This window comes from Tachypleus tridentatus, chromosome 13 (assembly GCF_004210375.1).
Source record: "Tachypleus tridentatus isolate NWPU-2018 chromosome 13, ASM421037v1, whole genome shotgun sequence".
Classification (NCBI taxonomy): Eukaryota; Metazoa; Arthropoda; class Merostomata; order Xiphosura; family Limulidae; genus Tachypleus; species Tachypleus tridentatus.
In genome coordinates, this window is record NC_134837.1 from 57443679 (window position 1) to 57463092 (window position 19414).

Here is a 19414-nt window from a genome sequence, read left to right on the forward strand (position 1 = left end):
TAACAATCAAGACAATAAAATCTTGCCAAGCCTCTCAGTCGGCCAAAAGTATATATATCGGTCGGTATATATAACTGTAGTGTTACATATTACAAAAATTCCCGGACAAGTCTCCGATTTGTTGTTACATATTAGTTTTAAATAACCTGAAATTGAGTTAGTGTAATTTGTATTTGTAAGTTAATTAAATGTAGAGACTTATTAAATTTATGATGTGTCATTACAAGATTGATACAGTTTTCTTTCTTAATACTACTAAATTTTAACGTACAAATAATACAATTTATAATAACACGAACAATGATTTACATACAAATTTGTAAATTTTAAGTCGTATTTCTTGGTCTGGAATTTCCTAGCTACCTTATCAAAGATTCACGATGAGAGAATTACTTCCGAGTTAATGTAGATACAATTCACTTAACAGGGAGCTAGCTAATTCTATATTCTTCGCTGGTATGAAATGATTTTCTTCCCAGTTGAAGTTTTATACAATGCCTTTGTAGAAATATCCGAAGTTAATTTAGTTTGTAATGTGTATGTTTATAAACGTTCCTAGTCAAATATCTGTAGTTTTCCGATTGATAAGCGTTGATCACAGTTATAGCTTTCGAGGTTTATAGTATACCAAGCCTAGCAAACCAACAATATAAAAATGTCTGTGTATAAGCTTGAGAGTAGATTTTCTAGAAATTTCAGCTAAGGCAACAATAATGGTATTTACATAGTACACATTTTGTATTGTTAACCTCGAAAATTTCTACTAATTCAGTGAATAGTGGAGAATTTCGCAATACTTTTAACAGTACAAGTTACATGCATTTCTAAATACGTATTTAACTAAGACAAACATCAATATTAAAATAAATATCCAGTAGTAACTCTTACAGAAGGAAGTAGTGATGTTAATTTTTAAACAATCGGCCAATGTTAGATGATTGTTGAAGTTTAAAAATTAAACTCGCACGATATAAAACCAAGTTACGTGTGCGGGAAAGGAAAAGAAAATTCAGTAAATGAACGATATATCAGATTTGGCTAGGTTGTATCTCTGTAATGGTGCCAAGAATTCGTTTTATATTTTATGTGCTAACTATTAATGCCTTTATCGGTTTCCAGTATCGAATATCTAAAGTGTATTTGTTATAATGTTCGAGTTTTTATGGAGTTGATTTTGTATACAACTACGTCGGTAAAAACCCTCGGTAGTCGCTGCACATTTTGGGATGTGCGTGCTTTCCTTTACCTTGTCCGCGCGACTTACTAACGTGATTCTTGATTACTGTCACTTATACAGAGAGACTTAGTTAAGTTCACAGTTAACGTTTTAAAATTCAACAGATTTACTCACTAATGGTATTACAACCAACGTAAATTACTTTTATAATTTCACGGTTTATAGATAAAGTAATTGATTGGATATTCTGATACTACTTTTATGAACTATTGGATCTTAACGTTATGAATAGTGATAATATATTAATGTAGAGTATGAATACACTTCTGTAAATAAATACATTTAATACTAAGATAATTATTCAGAGGTTTGCTGAAGTTGTTTTTTGTGAATGCAGGTTAAAGAGACACTATATTTTAACAGAAAGTTTGGATCTTTAGAGTGAGTGAAGGATATTATCTAGCAGTTATATTTTCCATCTGGTTTTCCCCTTTCTTTATTCTGCTGACTTTCCTTGTTGTTTCAAGGTCGTTAGGAGGCTTGTTTAATGGTCTGTTCATCGCTATAAATATTTAGTGTATTGATAATTAGAAAAATGTTGAGAAATACCGGTATCACATTAACTATAAAACTTTAATGTACCAGGATGAACGCAGAGGATTGCCCCCAAATATGTAATAATAATAATAATAAAGCTCATTTCCTTCATGGCTTACAACTTAATGGAAAGGCTGTAATTATTTGCTTTTTTATCTGCTGTGTTCATCTCAAGGAATCAAATCTTCAATTTTAGCGTTGTAAGACTGTGAACTTACTGCTGTCCCAACTGGGTACATACCGTGTTTCTCCGAAAATAAGACAGGGCTTATATTAATTTTCACTCCAAAATATGACACTAGGGCTTATTTTCGGGGGATGTCTTATTTTGATATATTAAAAAAATGAAGTTACAAAGTAAAACTATTAAACTAACCATTTAAAATAAACTATTATTAAACTATTAAACTAACTGATTAATACTTAAACAAACTAATTAATAAATTAATTTTTTTTATTTCTTTCCTCTTCCTGCCACTCTTAACTAGGGCTTATTTTAAGGGTAGGGCTTATATTAAAACTATCCCCAAAAATCACACTAGGTCTTATTTTATGGGTAGGTCTTATTATCGGAGAAACACGGTATGTGTAAATATGGACATACATTATATAAATATGAAAAGAGCTATGTTGAGGGCTTGATAAGATTTCGGTTCTTATTTTATTCGATGTAGATTTTTATTTCTTTGAACTCTAAGACTTGTGTTATTTGACATTTTATGTAAAATCTGTGCATTGTTATATGGCCATAATTACAAGAATAATATATTCTAATTTTACAAAGACAGAGATCAATGTATACATAACCTAGTTAGCTCATAGTAATACGGGAAGTTTTTAATACTACACAAAACACTGAAACAATGCAATGTAAACTATATAAATTCAGTTGATTAAAAAGTGTGGATTTGCAGTTGTACATTTATTTTTAATATATGCGTTTCTTTCAGTTTGATGCACGTATGTGGTTGAATGTGTATTGCGCAAGTCCTGCCCGTTCTCTAAATCTGTGTAAGATTTTTGAGAGCATGAATAAACAGACTCGTTTTGCGAAAAACACTGGCGCGTCTTCGAATATTGTTGAACGTTTGATAATCTCGCCTAACTGGTATAAAAGCTAACCGAGAGACAGTGATAGAATATTGTTTTGTCGCTACAGTCAGTAAGCGAAAAGCTTTGTAGACTATAATTATGATTAAGGCTTATTAATCGGAAAACTACAGAATTTTACCAGGAACGTTTACAGATTTCGAACGTTACAAACCGTTCCGTTTAACTTCAGTGAATTAACTTCGGATGCGAGTATTTCTTAACGTTTATCACAATTATAGCTTTCGAGACCTTAGTGCACTGACCATAGCTGTCCAATAATAACCTTTTTCGGTCTCTTGCTTAGTTGCTTTTATATGAATCGCACGAGTTTCTCGACGCTTCAAAAACATTCTAGCACATTTATATAGAACAAATATTGTTAGTTCTTACTCTAAAGAATCTTCTACAAATTTCGAGAACAGATGGGACTTGCGCAATACACAGTCAAGAATATGTCACATGCCAAAAAGAAAAGTACACTGAAACAAACTTATATGCTAAAATAAATGTACAACAGTGAATCTGTTACATTTCTCCCCTAAAAGGATTAAAAATTCGCGTTATAAAACTAAAATGTTATGTACATATACATTGTGACCAATGCATATATTCTCAAAATACATTCTCAAAGAATTATATAACTCAAAATCGTGACATATAACACAATTAATATAACTAACCTTATCACAATAAAATTTAGAGCACGTGAAAATACTCGAACATGTTGTTTTTTGTTTTGTTTTTATTCAACACAATCAATAATCACATGACCGAGGTGTTTCAAAAGCTGGGATAGATTTCAAAGGAGTTAAAGAAATATTTTGTTAGGTTTTCCAGCCAGTTGACATGTATGACAAGTTTTACAACACTAGAAAACATCTTGCCTAATTTTGGGCCAAAATAATTCTCATAATTTTGTTACATGTCATGTAAGTGTCTAGGCGACCTTCTATTGGAAGTTCATGGACAGCTTTCAATATTTCAGAATAATGTGCCTGTTGGAACAACTTGATAAACTTTACAGCTCAGTCCTCTGAAGCTGGTACATTTGGTAGTCTCCATTTTCTCATGAGTACATCATTTTCAAAAATTAACCATTTGGAATTTTGTGCAGTTCATCTTTTGGAAGTACACATCTAATTAGTGAAGAGATCTGTGGATTCTTTTCTTGCTCAGTGATCAGTTTACTTCTAGCAAATGGAACTTCAGCAGGTGAACCAGATTCCTCACGTCCAATATTGTCACTCATCGAGGAATTGTAAGTAGAGCAATTATCCACAACATTCCTGTTGAATCTAAAAAACGTTTGAGACAAATCTATAATATCGTACTGCGAATACTTGTCTATCATTTGTTTTTGGCTTAATTTCTTAGCCTGACCTTCAACCATAACATCGTCCTTAGATTAAACAGTGATCAGTTTGCTAACAATTTTGTGTTCAGCAACAGTTTTCCCCAGCCAAATTGTTTCCCAACAATAATGATAGCAGAGTAGGTATTATTTCAACCACAGCTGTTCCCAAAACTAGATCTGGTGTTAAATAATATTCTGAAGAGGAACTTTAACAAAAAGCCACCCTCAATACCCTGAGCAATAACAAACTCGCCAGTGGCAAAATTCGAATCTAAAGGCAATACACCTTCTAACAACAGTTTAGTCGCCCCGGTATTAGGTAAAATACGTATGGGTATGGGATTAGCATTGTCATTTGTTAGACACAGAACCAACAGAAACAAAAGGTCTAAATTCTTCCATAGGTACGTCAGCCTTTTTATCAGTGGTCAAACCAACAATAGCGGGTGATCCAGTGAAACTACGTACATATGTGAACACAAACGCATTGGATGTTATCTCCTTTTCTTTCTTTTTACAAATTTAAACAATCAGGTTTTTTACAAAAATGGCAGACAGGCTTTGGTTTTAAGTTTTATCCTCACCGTTAAAAGATTTTGAACGGAACTAGAGGAACTGTGTTTTTTTTTAAGAATCCTCAAATTTAATGAATTGAACAGGTACAGGTTTTATGTCGAGATGGGAAGAACTTTTTTATGAAAAGTGGTTTTATGAGTTAGTGTATTCATCAGAAAGAACTACTGCTTCCTATAGTATGTCAATTTTCTTTTCATACAAACAAGTTGAGGTCGTCAGTTGTACAGCGTTTGAAGACTTCAGTCAGAAATAATTGACTTAGTTTGTCAAAACTGTTGTCAATACTCATGGAATTACACCATCGATCAAAAAACCTTTTTCATGAACGAATTCCACACAAGTTTTTTTACTATGTCGCTTGCGATAACCTCGAATCGTTTTAGCGATAAGCCTATGGTAATAACTCGTATGCTTTGAGGATAGCTGCTTTACCTTTATCACAATTGCTGCAATCTTTTTCTTGGGCTTTACCAGTTAAAACACTAACAGTAATGGCCATTTTTCCATGGGCAATTCCATGGTTTGGGCAACTTTTTCAAAATGTTAAAGATATTTATCAACCTTATTTTCATTTAATTGTTGTACGTTGACATATCGATTGAGTTCAAAGTTGTCTTTTTGCCTTGGTCGATTGGAGGCAAAGTCTAATTTCCATTTCTTTGAAACTAATTTCTTTCTTGATCTCGATACAGGCTTGTTCGGCTTCGAGACATTTATTTTTCTTTCTGCTTCAATACAGGTTTGCTGTTTCTCCCTTTTGGCTTCAATGCGGACATTTTCAAACTCGATTTGTTTAAGTTTTATTGTATTTCTAACTTTGATGCAACTCTGGCTAATGGAGACACTACAGTATTCCCCTAATACTTCCTCATTGACTAATATTTCAATTATAAACTCTAATTCTAAAATTTTGTCAATTTCAAGCAATTCACTTTTGTTGTTTTTCTAGCTGTCGATGGAGGGTGTAGAAGAAAACCTTGATGATCAGACATGATCAGATCTTGTTGGCACTGATCAATATAATTTTAATTGAGTTTTGAATTTTAATTTAGAACGGATTTTGTCTCTGAATCATCTCGGACAAAAACCTCAATTTATTATGTCATATATAATTTATTTCAAACGAGTCTCCGATTAAATATATTATGTACATTACGTACTACTATTTCAAATAACCAGAAACTTAAGTTTAGAGAAGTATTTATCCAGTTTATAGTATTTGTCAACTAGATTCATACACAATTTTCTTTTTTAACACAAATATATTTTAATATACAAACCTAAAAAAAAAAAATTAGTAACGGCTATTACTAATAGTTATTACAAATGATGGTTTATGTACAAGGGTTTTACAAACTTAGACAATACTGATTGTTATTTCCGGTCTAGAGCTGAATATTTTAACGACGGTCTAGGTCTATGACCAGCAAATTACTTGTATGTTGGTACACAGGTATACTTCACTTGTTGGGAGTGCTAGCTTAAAACAACTGTTTTTAACGGTGACAGTATCTAATGTCCTCACAGGAATACTAACGTCCGAAATTGATTCACTGAATTTAAACATCTTGTAATGTTCGAAATCTATAAACATTTCTGGTGAAAATCTTTAGTTTTCCGATTATTAGGCGTTAATCACAGTTATATCTTCTGAGACTTATAACACATTGAGTGTAACTGATCAACAATAATAATGTTTCTCGCTAGCTGCTTGTTATATGAACCATGCGAGACTCTAGAACGTTCAATAAAGTTCGCTTGGTAACAGTACTTTCAATCACTAGTATTACATACATGTATAGGATATTGTTTATTCTTGCGGTTAAGAATCTTCCATAAATTTCGGGAACAGGCGGAACTTGTGCAATACAGTCAAGTGTATACGTCACATGCAAAAAAAGCAAACCGTACAGAAATAAGCGTAGGCTCTAAAATAAATGTACAATAGTAAGTCTTATACAACCCACTCTCGAATCTAATTGTATACCCATAGTAGCGCATTGTGCGTTAAACATCTGTATTATTTTCGATACAAGAACTCTGAAATAATTAGTGATAGGGTTCATATTTTTTCTGAATGCTTGTTTGAAAAACTTTTGTGCACAAATAAATTCGTTTAAACAGTGAAATTTTTATTCTCCCCAAAAAACGTGTATATAGTGATTTATGCGGTTTTATAAGTACAATAAGCTTTAGTATTGTTCAACCAATACTGTGAAATAGTCTTGTTAATATTAAGACATTTTAAAAGTGATTTTTATAGTCCCATTTTGTTTTATTACGATTCCTATTATTGAGCACTACCTTTCTTAATGATTAGGAAATTGATTTATATTTCTCCCTTTAAATCGTAGATTCTATAAGAATCAACAGCGCTGTAAAGTTGTAAACAAGTTAATATGGGCAACATAAAGGGGGGGGGAACTATCTGAACTTGAGGAAAATATTTCTCAAACACCTGATTAGTCCCACAGATAAATCTTAATAGATATGACTATAGAACTAACTTTTTCAAACGCTAGTGTTTGTGCACGTATTTAATGTTTTCTTCCTCTTACCGACTTGTTTATTTTCAAGGTTGAAGTTTGAAACATGTTCATGAAACATTCAGTGGAGTAACAGTTACATACAGACATGCACATGTAGCAAGAGCTGATTTGCCAGCTGTCGTGTGTGTGTGTTTTTAGCAAAACCATATCGAGCTACCTGCTGAGCCCACCGAGGGGAATCGAACCCCTGTTTTAAGCGTTGTAAATCCGTAGACTTATCGCTGTGCTAGCAGGGGGCAGCTGTCGTAGCAAGAAACTGCTAATACCAATTGAGTAGGAACATTTGACTGTCGTTCCCTTCATTGAAGAACGTTTTTGTTGGGTTTGTCGCATTATTGTAACAGTTGGATAAGTTTATAGTACATATTCCCAACACGTAAAATATATGTACATTCGTTTACATTCTCTTTTGTTTTTTTCTTACTTCCTGAACACAAAACAATAAATAAAACATTTACAACAAACTTGAGACTGAACACAAAGAAAAATACCCTATCACTATTTTAAATTCACCGAGATGATTCATAGCTTTGCTGACACTTACCTACCGGCATATTTGTATAATACTCGCTACCAGTTTATATTGCATCATAGTGAGTAACTTTATTTAAAAAAAGAACAAACAACAACATATGAAGAAAACTGGGTGGAATATACAGTTTTCTAGAATGCATAACTAGGGCATTTCTTCCCATACGAAGTAGCAATGGAACAAAAGTTAAACAGTTTAAATTACAATAACACCCTTTTTATCATTCTACAATAATTTAATATTTATTGAATTGCGTTTTAAAACTATAGACCATATTTGTTAAAATTATTTCATTTATTAACATAAATAATGTGCCTAAACTATATTGAAACCACTGAAGAAAAATGTTTTTGTCGCGACTAGATAAGTCTTCAACTGTCAATTGCGGGTGGCTCCTTTAATGAGTATGTTAAAAATGTAGCAACTAGGAAGGGAATAATATTACCGTGTGGTCTGTTTATCTCGGATTATTCTGTAGTTAAAATTTAAGTGTCGTGTTTAAAGACAATTCTTACATATCAAATTCACAGATATACAGAAACTGTAACAGTTTAACACTTTTTATAATTTCTGAATTGGACAAATTTAAAAAAAAAACTAAAACGGGTTATTTCATTACGTACGGTAAACCTAAATACTGGCGCTATTTTGTAGTTTTTAACGTTTTTATTATATGTTACCAGGGAAACTATAACTATCATGGAAATCATGGACTCGCAAGCAACTTTGTACATAAGTAATTTTGAAAAATATGTTTAAAAATCCAATTAAGTCTGGATCCTATTGCTGATCTTCTCAGAAACGTTTCACACTCATATTTGTTTCATAAATCTCACTATTCCTTCAGCCCCCCCCCTCGCCAGTGGCACAGCGGCGTGTCTGTGGACTTCAACTGCTAGATATCGGGTTTCGATACCCGTGGTGGACAAACAACGACTACTTTTCTAGTATTTATTTTATAGAATTTAATGCTTAACAATCATGTTCTAATGTGAAATATTGAGCTTTTTGAATGCAGTTTTTCTACAAACAAAAAGATTTATTTTTATTAAAACGCCAAGTATAGGTTTCAGTAATCGAGTTGCGTTTATACCGGTCTTTCAAGGCAAAATGACGGTTATTCAAGCAACCTAGCAATCCGTGTCGAATAAATTACACAAATAATATCATATTATAAAACCTGTAAGAGAAGGTATTTATGCTGCCATGTTCCTTGGATGCTCTCTCTGGTGCAGTTGTTGCGAGGTTCAGAACCGTGACCTCGGGATGATTCAAACGGCAGAACTGTCATTATGGAATAGGAAAATTAGGAACCGAAAATTAAATTATGGTTAAGAAGACAAGTACGCATGTTTTAAAGCGAATAAAAATTTCTATAATTTTTAATATAACATTTATATGGATGATTTTGTATATTTAAAATGCTTTTATTTTTAACAGCACTAAACTTGATTTTAATGAAAGTTTTATTGTTCTATTTCACACACATTTTTTTTTAAATATTAGCTATTAATGAATGTCATATGTTACATGTTTTTTAAAAGACGAAAAATAGAAAATCCAGGCTGAAGTGAGATTTTAAAATCGCACTTCAAAGATGAAACTATAAAATGGATATTTAATCTTTCCACAACAGACCACCATTTGACTTCAGCCAAAGTAATTTCATGTTTCAATGGTATTACATTTGTTGCTGTAGGATACATTAATAACTAAACAAATATGATAAATGCCTCTTTTTATTACTGTTCATGGTACACAAATGAAACCCTGCTCCATTCTCTAGTTCAAATTAATATAAATGTGTAGGTGTGTTTTTGTGACATCTCACTTTGTTTACCTTGTGTTTTACTTCCACAAGGCTCATTCCATCAAGTAACCAGAAAATTCACATTTTATAAATGTTATGTTGATAATTATAAAGAACTTAAACAATAAAGGAAAAACAACTATGCATATGAACAGATTATGTAAGTCTATACCCATATCAATGTCTATTAAACACCTAATTGTTCGACTTCTTACTTTTTGTTGCAATTGTTTTAGCTGTAGAACTAACAATTGTTTTAGCTGTAGAACTAACAATTGTTTTAGCTGTAGAACTAAAAATGATTTCCTAAGAAGGAACAGGAAGAATATTGCACTCCACTTTCAAATCAGAAAAAAATTGTTCTAGTGCGGGATCTAATAATCCATAGGTTACCTATAGCAACGACTTTTCCAAGTGAAATACTGAAAAGAGATGATCTACCTCGTACAGATTTGCGCGTCTGTGTAAAACTCTTAAGTGGGTTCGCCCCTACTCATTCCCAAGGGAGTGAACACATACACAGGGTTAGTTGGTGTATGTTTTCTTGTAGCAAAGCCACATCAGGCTATCTGCTGAGTCCACCGAATGGAATCGAACCCCTGATTTTAGCGTTGTAAATCCGTAGACTTACCGCTGTACCAGCGGGGGATGGGTCAGTTAGTACCAGCTTCTATATGTACCTTTGCAAAAGCTGAAAGGTTAGTAAATGTTTACGACAGTTCAGTATCCGGTTTATGAGGATGCCGTAACTACGTGCAGGGCGCGTGGACAAAAACAACAAAAACAAAACGTACATAAACATAACTTGCTAAAAATATATTCTAAACTAATTATCGAAGAGTAAGATTAAGTTATTTCAAGTGTGATAGTAATAGCTATTAATAAGAATTTTTGTGTGAAAGTAACGAAAATGTTATGATAATATAGATGTTAAATTATATTAAGAGAGAGAGAAAGAGAGATGACGAGGCTTTTCGCCAATACCAGGTCTTTTACAAGCCAGCTGAGATAAACAAACATTTGTTTGAGATGCTAGTTGTATTATCAAATTGCTTGGACAAAAACTATTTTGGTTTAAACTGAATTAAGTTGAACTGTAATTATGAACAATTTTATTTAGGTCACTACGAATCAGAATTAAGGTAAGGACTCTTAACACCTATAATATTTATTTATTTCGATACTATATTATTAACCATTATCTTTTTGAACTAACATGCTTATTACTAAGACCTGATGAACCAGCAGATTTGGATGTTTGATTCCTCAGTGGGTAAGTGAACAAAGTATTAATACGAAAAGACAACATTAGTAATTATCAATAAGAACTCCTGTATGAAAATGAATAACAGTGTATAATATGTTAACCACACTTGAACTGCTATATCTGTGTTATTTCCCGAATTATCTAGCGGTGGACTCATAAAAACTGTTTAAAAATATTCCATATTGTGATTCCATTTTCTTGGATAAATATGATTTTACAGCAAGCCTGTGAGTCAGAAGATTACCTAACAAAGCTTTTCAGTACGTTGGTTTTGTTTCTTTTAAAATTCTGAATAGAAATTTAGAACTTCTTGGCGTATCTGGAATTCAAATCACCTATTGGCCTAATTTGCTCTTGTTTTGCAAACTATGATGGAATCAAACTTGCATCCTTCTACAAAATCTTGCGCCAAATAATAGTGACCGCAGATGTTGTACAATATGTGGTTCTTCAGCTCTATAAAACCTTTTTATCTACGGTTTTTGGAACTTTTGTCAATATAGATGGATGAGGAATGCTCAGTGAACTTTATTTGCTTTTATGAAGTGGCTAAATGTAGTATTTGTCTGAACATGAACACTTGTATTTTGTGCAAAAAGAACACGGTCTAAAAGCAGCCCGATAAACTCTGAACCCTTGTGGCCAAACACTAGTGAAACATATCCATGTTTGGATAGTAATTTTTGTTTTAGGTGAGAAGATTGAACCCTTTATCACTGTACATTTTATAGAAGTTCTAACGCGAACCATGATATCTTCTGTAGCCCATCCAATCCCCGAATGTGATCTCATTGACTTGTAGACTGGGTGTTAAAAATATTTGATAGTTCACTGAATCTAATCTCCAAAAATTGCATGTTATTATTTTATTTTTAAGTGAAGCAATATCAGTCAGTTGATTAACATAACTGGTACTTTTAAAATCAAATATAACAGTTGCTACATTTAAAATTTTATCTATAGGGCAAAAATAGGTACGTTACCTTTTGAGAGAATAATCCAGCTATGAATAGCCCAAAAGAAGTTGTGCTTGTTACAGGTGCCAGTGGATTTCTGGGCCAACATATTATCAAGTTATTACAAGAAAAAGATGACATAGTTGGCGAAATTCGTGCGTTTGATATAAAAGCGTACGAGAATAAACTTGGTAAGTAATTATCGGGATTATTAAGACAGATGTAATACTTCCTTTAGGGATATAAATTATCCATGGACGTACACATTTTAAGATAACGGCTAGTTGTATTCTGCTCTCAACAGTTTAAATTGCACTCTGAGATAACATTTTAAACTTATAAGGACATCTTTATAATTCGATTATTGGCGACACTTTTATAAATTCGTATTACAAAATGTTTCCTGCAGAATCTTATGAACATATAATGCTGAGGACAGTATTCAAATTATCAAATTTTGTCAATAATTATTTTACATTTAATAATTTAGTTTCAAAGATGAAAATTATTCGTATAGTACTTTGGAATTTTACACGCAAACACTAAGTAAAGCTCACTTGACTCGGTTTAGAATATTTATGTACTCTTGTTATAAAGTTTATTTTGAATTGTTAGCTTTGTATTTGATTAAGAACAAACTTGAATTTGTTGAGCTCATCAAACCTTGTGAGATATTAGGATTATGGCCAAAAATATCGCTAACAGGAAGACTACTCAGCTGATTTAAAATTGATGCATTTTAATCGTTAAAAGTAAGACCGTATAAACAGTATAGTAAATTATGTGGGTACTTTGCTGTGATTAGAAGCTAATTATCTAGTACATGTTAGAATTAAGGTTTAAGAAAGGAAGAATTAAATGCGTATTACAATACAGAGGTGTGTATTAAAACTACGTTGGAGTATTTCCACATCATTACATTCTATGTTGTCTCATTCTGATCATCTTTGGTCTGATAACTTCGCAATAGTTCTGAACATATTGTATATTGCAAAAGACTCCGTCGTAAGGCTTTTATGTTTAAACTTGTGATAACACAGGTCAACAAATTTTTTCGAAATCTCAGTTGCATAAGATTTTTTTACTTATTCTTACCCTTTGTGACCTGCTAAATTCAAATATGAAAACGGTACAGCTCTACATGCTCTAGTTTTAATGCAATTTTAAGTTTTTTCATTCTAGCCGTTTGTGGTCAAATTAACACGTTTCCTGCGATGCCTATATTGGCAAACCGGCAACTGCTGCGATGCTCTTGTACATCTGTCAGCTTCAGTGCTGCATGAGCTATGATAACGTGAGGTTGTCGTTACACTTGTCTCTTGCCTGCAACTTAGTTAAAGGTAAGACAATAGTGGGACACCGGTGGGTCCCATCGCAGGAAACGTGTTAATTACTTACACGTTTATGTTATCAACAGAGATATTAAAATTGTTTAGATTTTGTTTCAGATCTGATCATGGCTACAAGGAGACGTCAATGTGAGAACAAGCCGGACGCTTTCTGTTATATTTGTGGATGCTTCACGCTTATTCGTCAAAGGCGTAATATAACATCATTTCTGAGGCGTGCTTATAAAGCGTACTTTGGACTTGCTCTTGGTGACCAAGACAAGAAATGGGCCCCACATATTGTGTGTCATAACTGCGAGGAAATGCTGCGTGACTGGACAAAAGGGAAACGTAAGGGTTTACCTTTCGGAATTCCATGACCTGGCGAGAACCGATGGACCACACAACTGACTGCTATTTTTGTCTGGTCAATACAAAGGGCATTGGCAAGAAAAACAGACACAAAATCTCATATCCTAGTATCCCCTCAGCAATCCGACCTACTCTGCACTCTGATGAGCTCCCAATCCCAGTTTTTAAAGGATTTCTTCCATCTGAAGATGTGGGTAGTGACCAAGAGCAAGAGACTGCTGATGAAACTCAAGAAATACTTTCAGAATCTGGCGATCCTTCTTATGAGACCCCACAGTCATTAACTCCTCAACAGTTTAGCCAGCCAGAGTTGAATGACCTTGTGCGTGATTTGGGTCTCTCCAAAAATGCAGCTGAAGTGTTAGCTTCCAGGATGCAAGAAAAGAATCAGCTGAGCCATACAACTAAAGTGTCATACTTCCGAAATCGGGAGCAGGCTTTTGTGCCATATTTTACAGAGGAGAATATGTTTGTTTATTGTCATAATATCTCAGGTCTTCTCCAGGAATTAGGGATGCCAGTATACCATCCAAATGACTGGCGATTATTTCTAGATTGTTCTAAGCAAAGTTTGAAGTGCGTTCTACTTCATAATGACAATGTCTATGCAGCTGTTCCAATTGGACACTCTGTGTATTTACGAGAGGAATATAATGTCATTAAGACTGTGACTGACCTACTAAAATACCACGAGCACAACTGGACAATTTGTGTGGACCTCAAAATGGTTACTTTCCTCCTAGGTCAACAAAGAGGATTTACAAAGTACCCCTGCTATCTTTGCATGTGGGACAGCCGAGCTCGAGAAAAGCACTGGAACCAGAAGGAGTGGCCCATACGTGAGACTCTGAAGGCAGGTATGCCAAATATTGTCAACGATCCAATTGTCTGTCATTTGAGGAAAAGATCATATTTCCTCCTCTCCATATCATGCTGGGCTTGATGAAACAGTTTGTGTAAAATATTTTCTCAACCCAAACGAGCCGTTTTTGCATATAAAGTTTATGAAGGCGTTGAATACTGACGGTGAATGCTTCCAACACATATTTTCTGTGCTCCCTGGTTTGTCCTTCGAGAAGATCAAGACAGGTGTTTTGATGGACCACAGATTCGTGCACTTGTGCGTGATCAAGAATTTGCCAGAAAGATGAACGACAAGGAAAGGACTGCATGGCTTTCATTTGTGGCGGTGATGGCAAACTTTCTCGGTAATAAAAAAGCTGACAACTATGAAACCCTTGTAACGAATATGTTGTCAGCTTTTCGCGACCTTGGATGTAACATGAGTGTCAAACTCCATTACCTGTACAGTCATCTTGATAGATTCCCTGAGAACCCAGGAGCTATAAGTGACGAGCAAGGCGAGCGGTTCCATCAGGACCTCAAGACCATGGAAGAGCGTTACCAAGGGAGATGGGACAAACATATGATGGCAGATTACTGCTGGAGCATTAAACGAGAATGCCCTGAGACAGTCCACAAACGCAAGAGCTACAAGCGGAAATTCATGCCTGAGTAGACTGCAATTGAGCTTTCCCTCCTCATAGTAGCAAATGTCTTATCTACTAATCAGTTTTATATAAATAAATTGAATTAATATAAATAACTTGAATACATTTATACTATCTTGCATTTTCTTTTTTATTGCCCAGCTATATTAAAGAGTTTTATAACATATTTTATCACATATTTTTCATGATAGACTACGACGTCAATGTGATGATGACGAAATTTTGAGATTTTCAAATACCTTGATTGCAAAAAAAGTAGAGCACTGAGGAAAAAACTAACTTCAGATCTGAAATCAGGGCAAGAAATTATGTAATACCAATTGTTTGATATAAATGCAACAAAAATTTTGTTGACCAGTGTAATCCATATAGTATATAAGGACGACGGCTTTCCAGCGCTAATTTCAACACTCCAATCGCATAGATATCCATAGGTACTGTATTCTGCGACTTGAGCGTTATATCTTCATGCTGAATAGCATGAATATCACGTTCACTCTGCGACAAGCGGTGCGTGTGTTTTGTGTGATTTTCTTATAGCACATTAGTATTTTCTTTTATACACCGGGCAGCTTGCTATGCCCACCAAAGGGAATCGAACACGTGATTTTCGATTTGTAAATCTCAAACTTGCTGCTTTCTCACCAGTGTACATCAGGTGGCATAAACGGAAACCTTATCTTGGCCAGTTCACACCATGTTGGTCTTGTTTCCGAACAGAGACCGTCTGGATTATGTTATGCACTGCTCCCTGAGGCGTGAGGATTATTTTTGTGGATTCTCACCTGTTAAAAAGCTGCCGCACTTTGCTTACCACAGCTGAAGTACTTCTTGCAAGTCTTTTTCTGAATGTTGATGGTTCTTCAAGATGATCCTTACGCTTTTGTTTCCAATGCCATTAAGTACAAGGGATATTCCGAGCTTGGAAATGATTAATCCTCGATCTAAACAAATTTTATTATCTAATTATATATACATGTTTTCTGTCGGTAAAAGCTGTTTCATGTATTTTCGAAAAGACATCAGTTTTCAGTCGTAGAACATTACTTATGTTAAACCAATGTCAAAATGTAATTGTGATACATGCCTTTCTACCGCTAATTTAGATTGGGCGTGGTTTTCACGAGATTTGATTGTTATGAATATATAGAATCGTTTTAATATAAATTATTCACACTTCTGTCTTAGCATTTTTTGACGCAAACACCGCCAGACCCTTGAGCCACATGGATTATCTTAATAGTTGAAAAATTAAATAAATTACATATATTAGTTTCATAGAATGTAACAAGGAGAGGAGAGGATTTGTCGAATTACATCCTCGCGTAATGAAACTTGTGATTGAAAGTAAATATTTTAAATTACAATCAGATTATTATTATTGCTATATGGAATGTATTTTATTATCATATGATTGCCTTACTTACCTAAAGGTTAAAAAGATGAGTACATGTTTATAACAATTATTCATGGTATTATAAATGTAAAGGTTTATCAATCGTAGCTAAACTACTTCAGATTCATGACAGTTTGAATGTAATTAACACTGGAAAATTATTCTAAGTATTTTGAACATCTAGGCCACTCTACACCCAAACTAATGAAAGTTATTCAGGGTGACGTACTAAATGCTCAAAGTATTGAAGATGCTTGTGTTGGAGTTGACTGTGTCATTCATGCAGCAGGAGTAATCAGTGTAGGCCTTTTCCCCGATAAAGTAAAGATGCACACTGTGAATGTTGAAGGTGCGAGTATTTTCTATCCTTCTGTAATTTTAAACTGCTCGAGTTGCATAGTTTATAGGTTAGTGTATAATCGCATGCTTAGAAACATTTAACTGATTAAAAAAATGTTTAGGTAGTGATGGCCACTAATAATTACTTGTACTTTCTTATTAAGTATTTGATAAATAATTACCTATTTTGTTAAGTTTAGAATACCTAATAAACATTCTTTGAAAACAAAAACAATCAACGTACATTTTTAGAATAGCAGATTTTCTCATTAATGGGTTTAAACACCACATTTATTAAACTAGTTTTAAAAGTCTATTGTAAATATTTAAAACGTACGTTTTCAATTTGTAATATTTCATATCAAAAGAAGTTCAGAGGCTATCTAACTTTGGAGCTAAACTTAGCGCTCGGGTTTGAGGTCGCATAATTTGAAACGCAAAACCTCTTTGGTCATGTAATATATCACGAACAACTAGAGTTTTGAAGTATATCAACCTTCATCATCTAAAGCTAGATCGATGATAAATAACGTAAAATAGCGAGAAATAACGCTTATTTAAATAAATTTGTTATTGATGTACCTGAGCTGCTGAAAACTAATATTTCGTAATTGCCTTACTTGGCTTACCATCGTTTCGATTTTTTTATCCACTATAAGCAAGTTTATTTAATACTTAAGCAGTTTTTAAACATGTTAAGAAAATCAAGCTTACGTCATGATTTAATATTCCTTTACAAGCTGATTCTTAACAGCGATATATAAGGCAATTTGTTTGACTTTCGCTCAAAGCTATTAGAAGGCTATTTCGTGAAGGCACTTGGTCAACACCAACTACCACCAGATCGTAGACTACTTTTTACAGACGAATAATGTGTTGAACATCACATTCTAACGTCCCCGCAGCTGAAAGGGCAAGCGTGTTCGGAAACAGAATTCGAACTCACGACCCGCGAGTCGAGGGTTCTAACCATTAGACCATGCTAGGCCTCGAGACTTAAAAAATTGGTGAAATTATTTTTTACAATCTTTTAGAAAAATATATTGAATTTCAGACATAATAAATGATAGTTTGGGGACAGTGTATTGAATTGCTAATGGTGTTTATCGCGCGAAAAAGTGTAACGAGAGGGGAGTCCTCAATAGTCGCGGCGATACTTAATTATTTCAGGCAGCAGTTGAATAAAGTAATCAATGAGATCGTTTTTACTCTCTCTTTTCTTAGCTATATTTTTCTGCGTTAGCAATACCAAGCATGTGGCGCGCATATACCAGATTCAGTTTTATTATTCTTCAGTATGTCTTCCAATTTACCCTCAAATTGAAATTCTTGTAGGCAGGATTAGACTAAATTAATTCAACAGATCTTGGCGTGATCGAATACATCAATCGAAAGGGTTTGATTTCTTGAGTCAAAACCTGTAACGATTTATTTAACCCATCACTAAAATTTAAGTTAACAATTACAATCGAAGAAGATAGCACTTAGGTTAAGTAATTTATATAAGACTTAATTCAGCAGAAGTAACTTAATTGCACTATGTTTTTCTACTTCATCTACCTTTACGTAAAATCATATTCGCAAGCAAAAAACTTAAGTTTCTTTATATAAAGTACATATGTTGTACATATTTGTGTACTTAAAATGTTAATCTGAAAAGCGATACTATCAGTTAACTAATTCTCAGAGCTAGGAAGATTTTTAAGCTATTTTTTTACAGCGTAAGAAATTTGTAATAGGTACACAGAGAGTTATTGATGCATGTATCAAGAAGAACGTTTCGAGGCTGATTTTCACAAGCACTGTAGATGTCGTCGTCGGCAAGGAACACATCTTTTACGGTACTGAGAGCACTACTCCCAAGCCCGCAACATTTCTACTGGGTGGCTACGGAGAAACCAAGTGCAAAGCCGAAGAACTTGTTCTACAGGCAAACGGGAGAACCTTGGCAGACGGTAAGATCTCTGGTATAGATAGTTTACAAATTAAAAAGTGTTTGAGTTAAGCGTTACTTTCCTGAAATTGTTATTTACGAAAGAGCTGTAAAGGAGTGAACAAAATGACATCTTCAACTAGTAAAAGAAAGAATTCTTTATTTCCATACCTATATTAATATTTCCACACAGTGTTAACTATCGTGCGTTTTGGGCAGACTTAAGTTTTGACATTCACATTAATGAGGTTTCCCAAACACACCAGATAAGAATAAAATATACAATAGTGTAAAATCTCGTCTGTCTTAACAGTAAGATAGTTGTCTACGACATATAGAGTTGGCACATAGACAAAAGCTTATTTTTAAGTGAATCTTTTAACCCATAGACTCGAAGCTGTAGATGTGTTTTAATAAGACGTGAGCATAAACATGTACATGGTTGTATAGTTAAAAAACGTCGTCCAAGAAATGGAGGACTACTGAGATAATCGTGACCATCAGCTTCATCGACAGTATTCGGCTGACCCTCTAATGTTTGGTACTCTGGTAAGAACAAATAACTTCTGTTATAGCATACACAAAATACTCCAATATGTATGGTATGTAATCTTTATTTAATTAA

At 33.8% G+C, this 19414-nt stretch overlaps 1 protein-coding gene across 3 annotated transcripts in view; it reads left to right on the plus strand.

Annotated features, from left to right (window-relative positions):
* Window positions 1–19414, plus strand: part of LOC143239316 (3 beta-hydroxysteroid dehydrogenase/Delta 5-->4-isomerase type 1-like) — a 38409-nt gene that overhangs the window by 16748 nt on the left and 2247 nt on the right. Inside the window, exons 2-4 of one of the 3 annotated variants that reach the window (XM_076480273.1) lie at window positions 11918–12101; window positions 16702–16866; window positions 18596–18811. In XM_076480273.1, the coding sequence (XP_076336388.1) occupies window positions 11960–12101; window positions 16702–16866; window positions 18596–18811 (523 nt within the window). In that variant the 5' untranslated portion in view covers window positions 11918–11959. The remainder of the gene's footprint in view (window positions 1–11917; window positions 12102–16701; window positions 16867–18595; window positions 18812–19414) is intronic. The other 2 variants (XM_076480275.1, XM_076480274.1) reach the window with 2 other exon arrangements.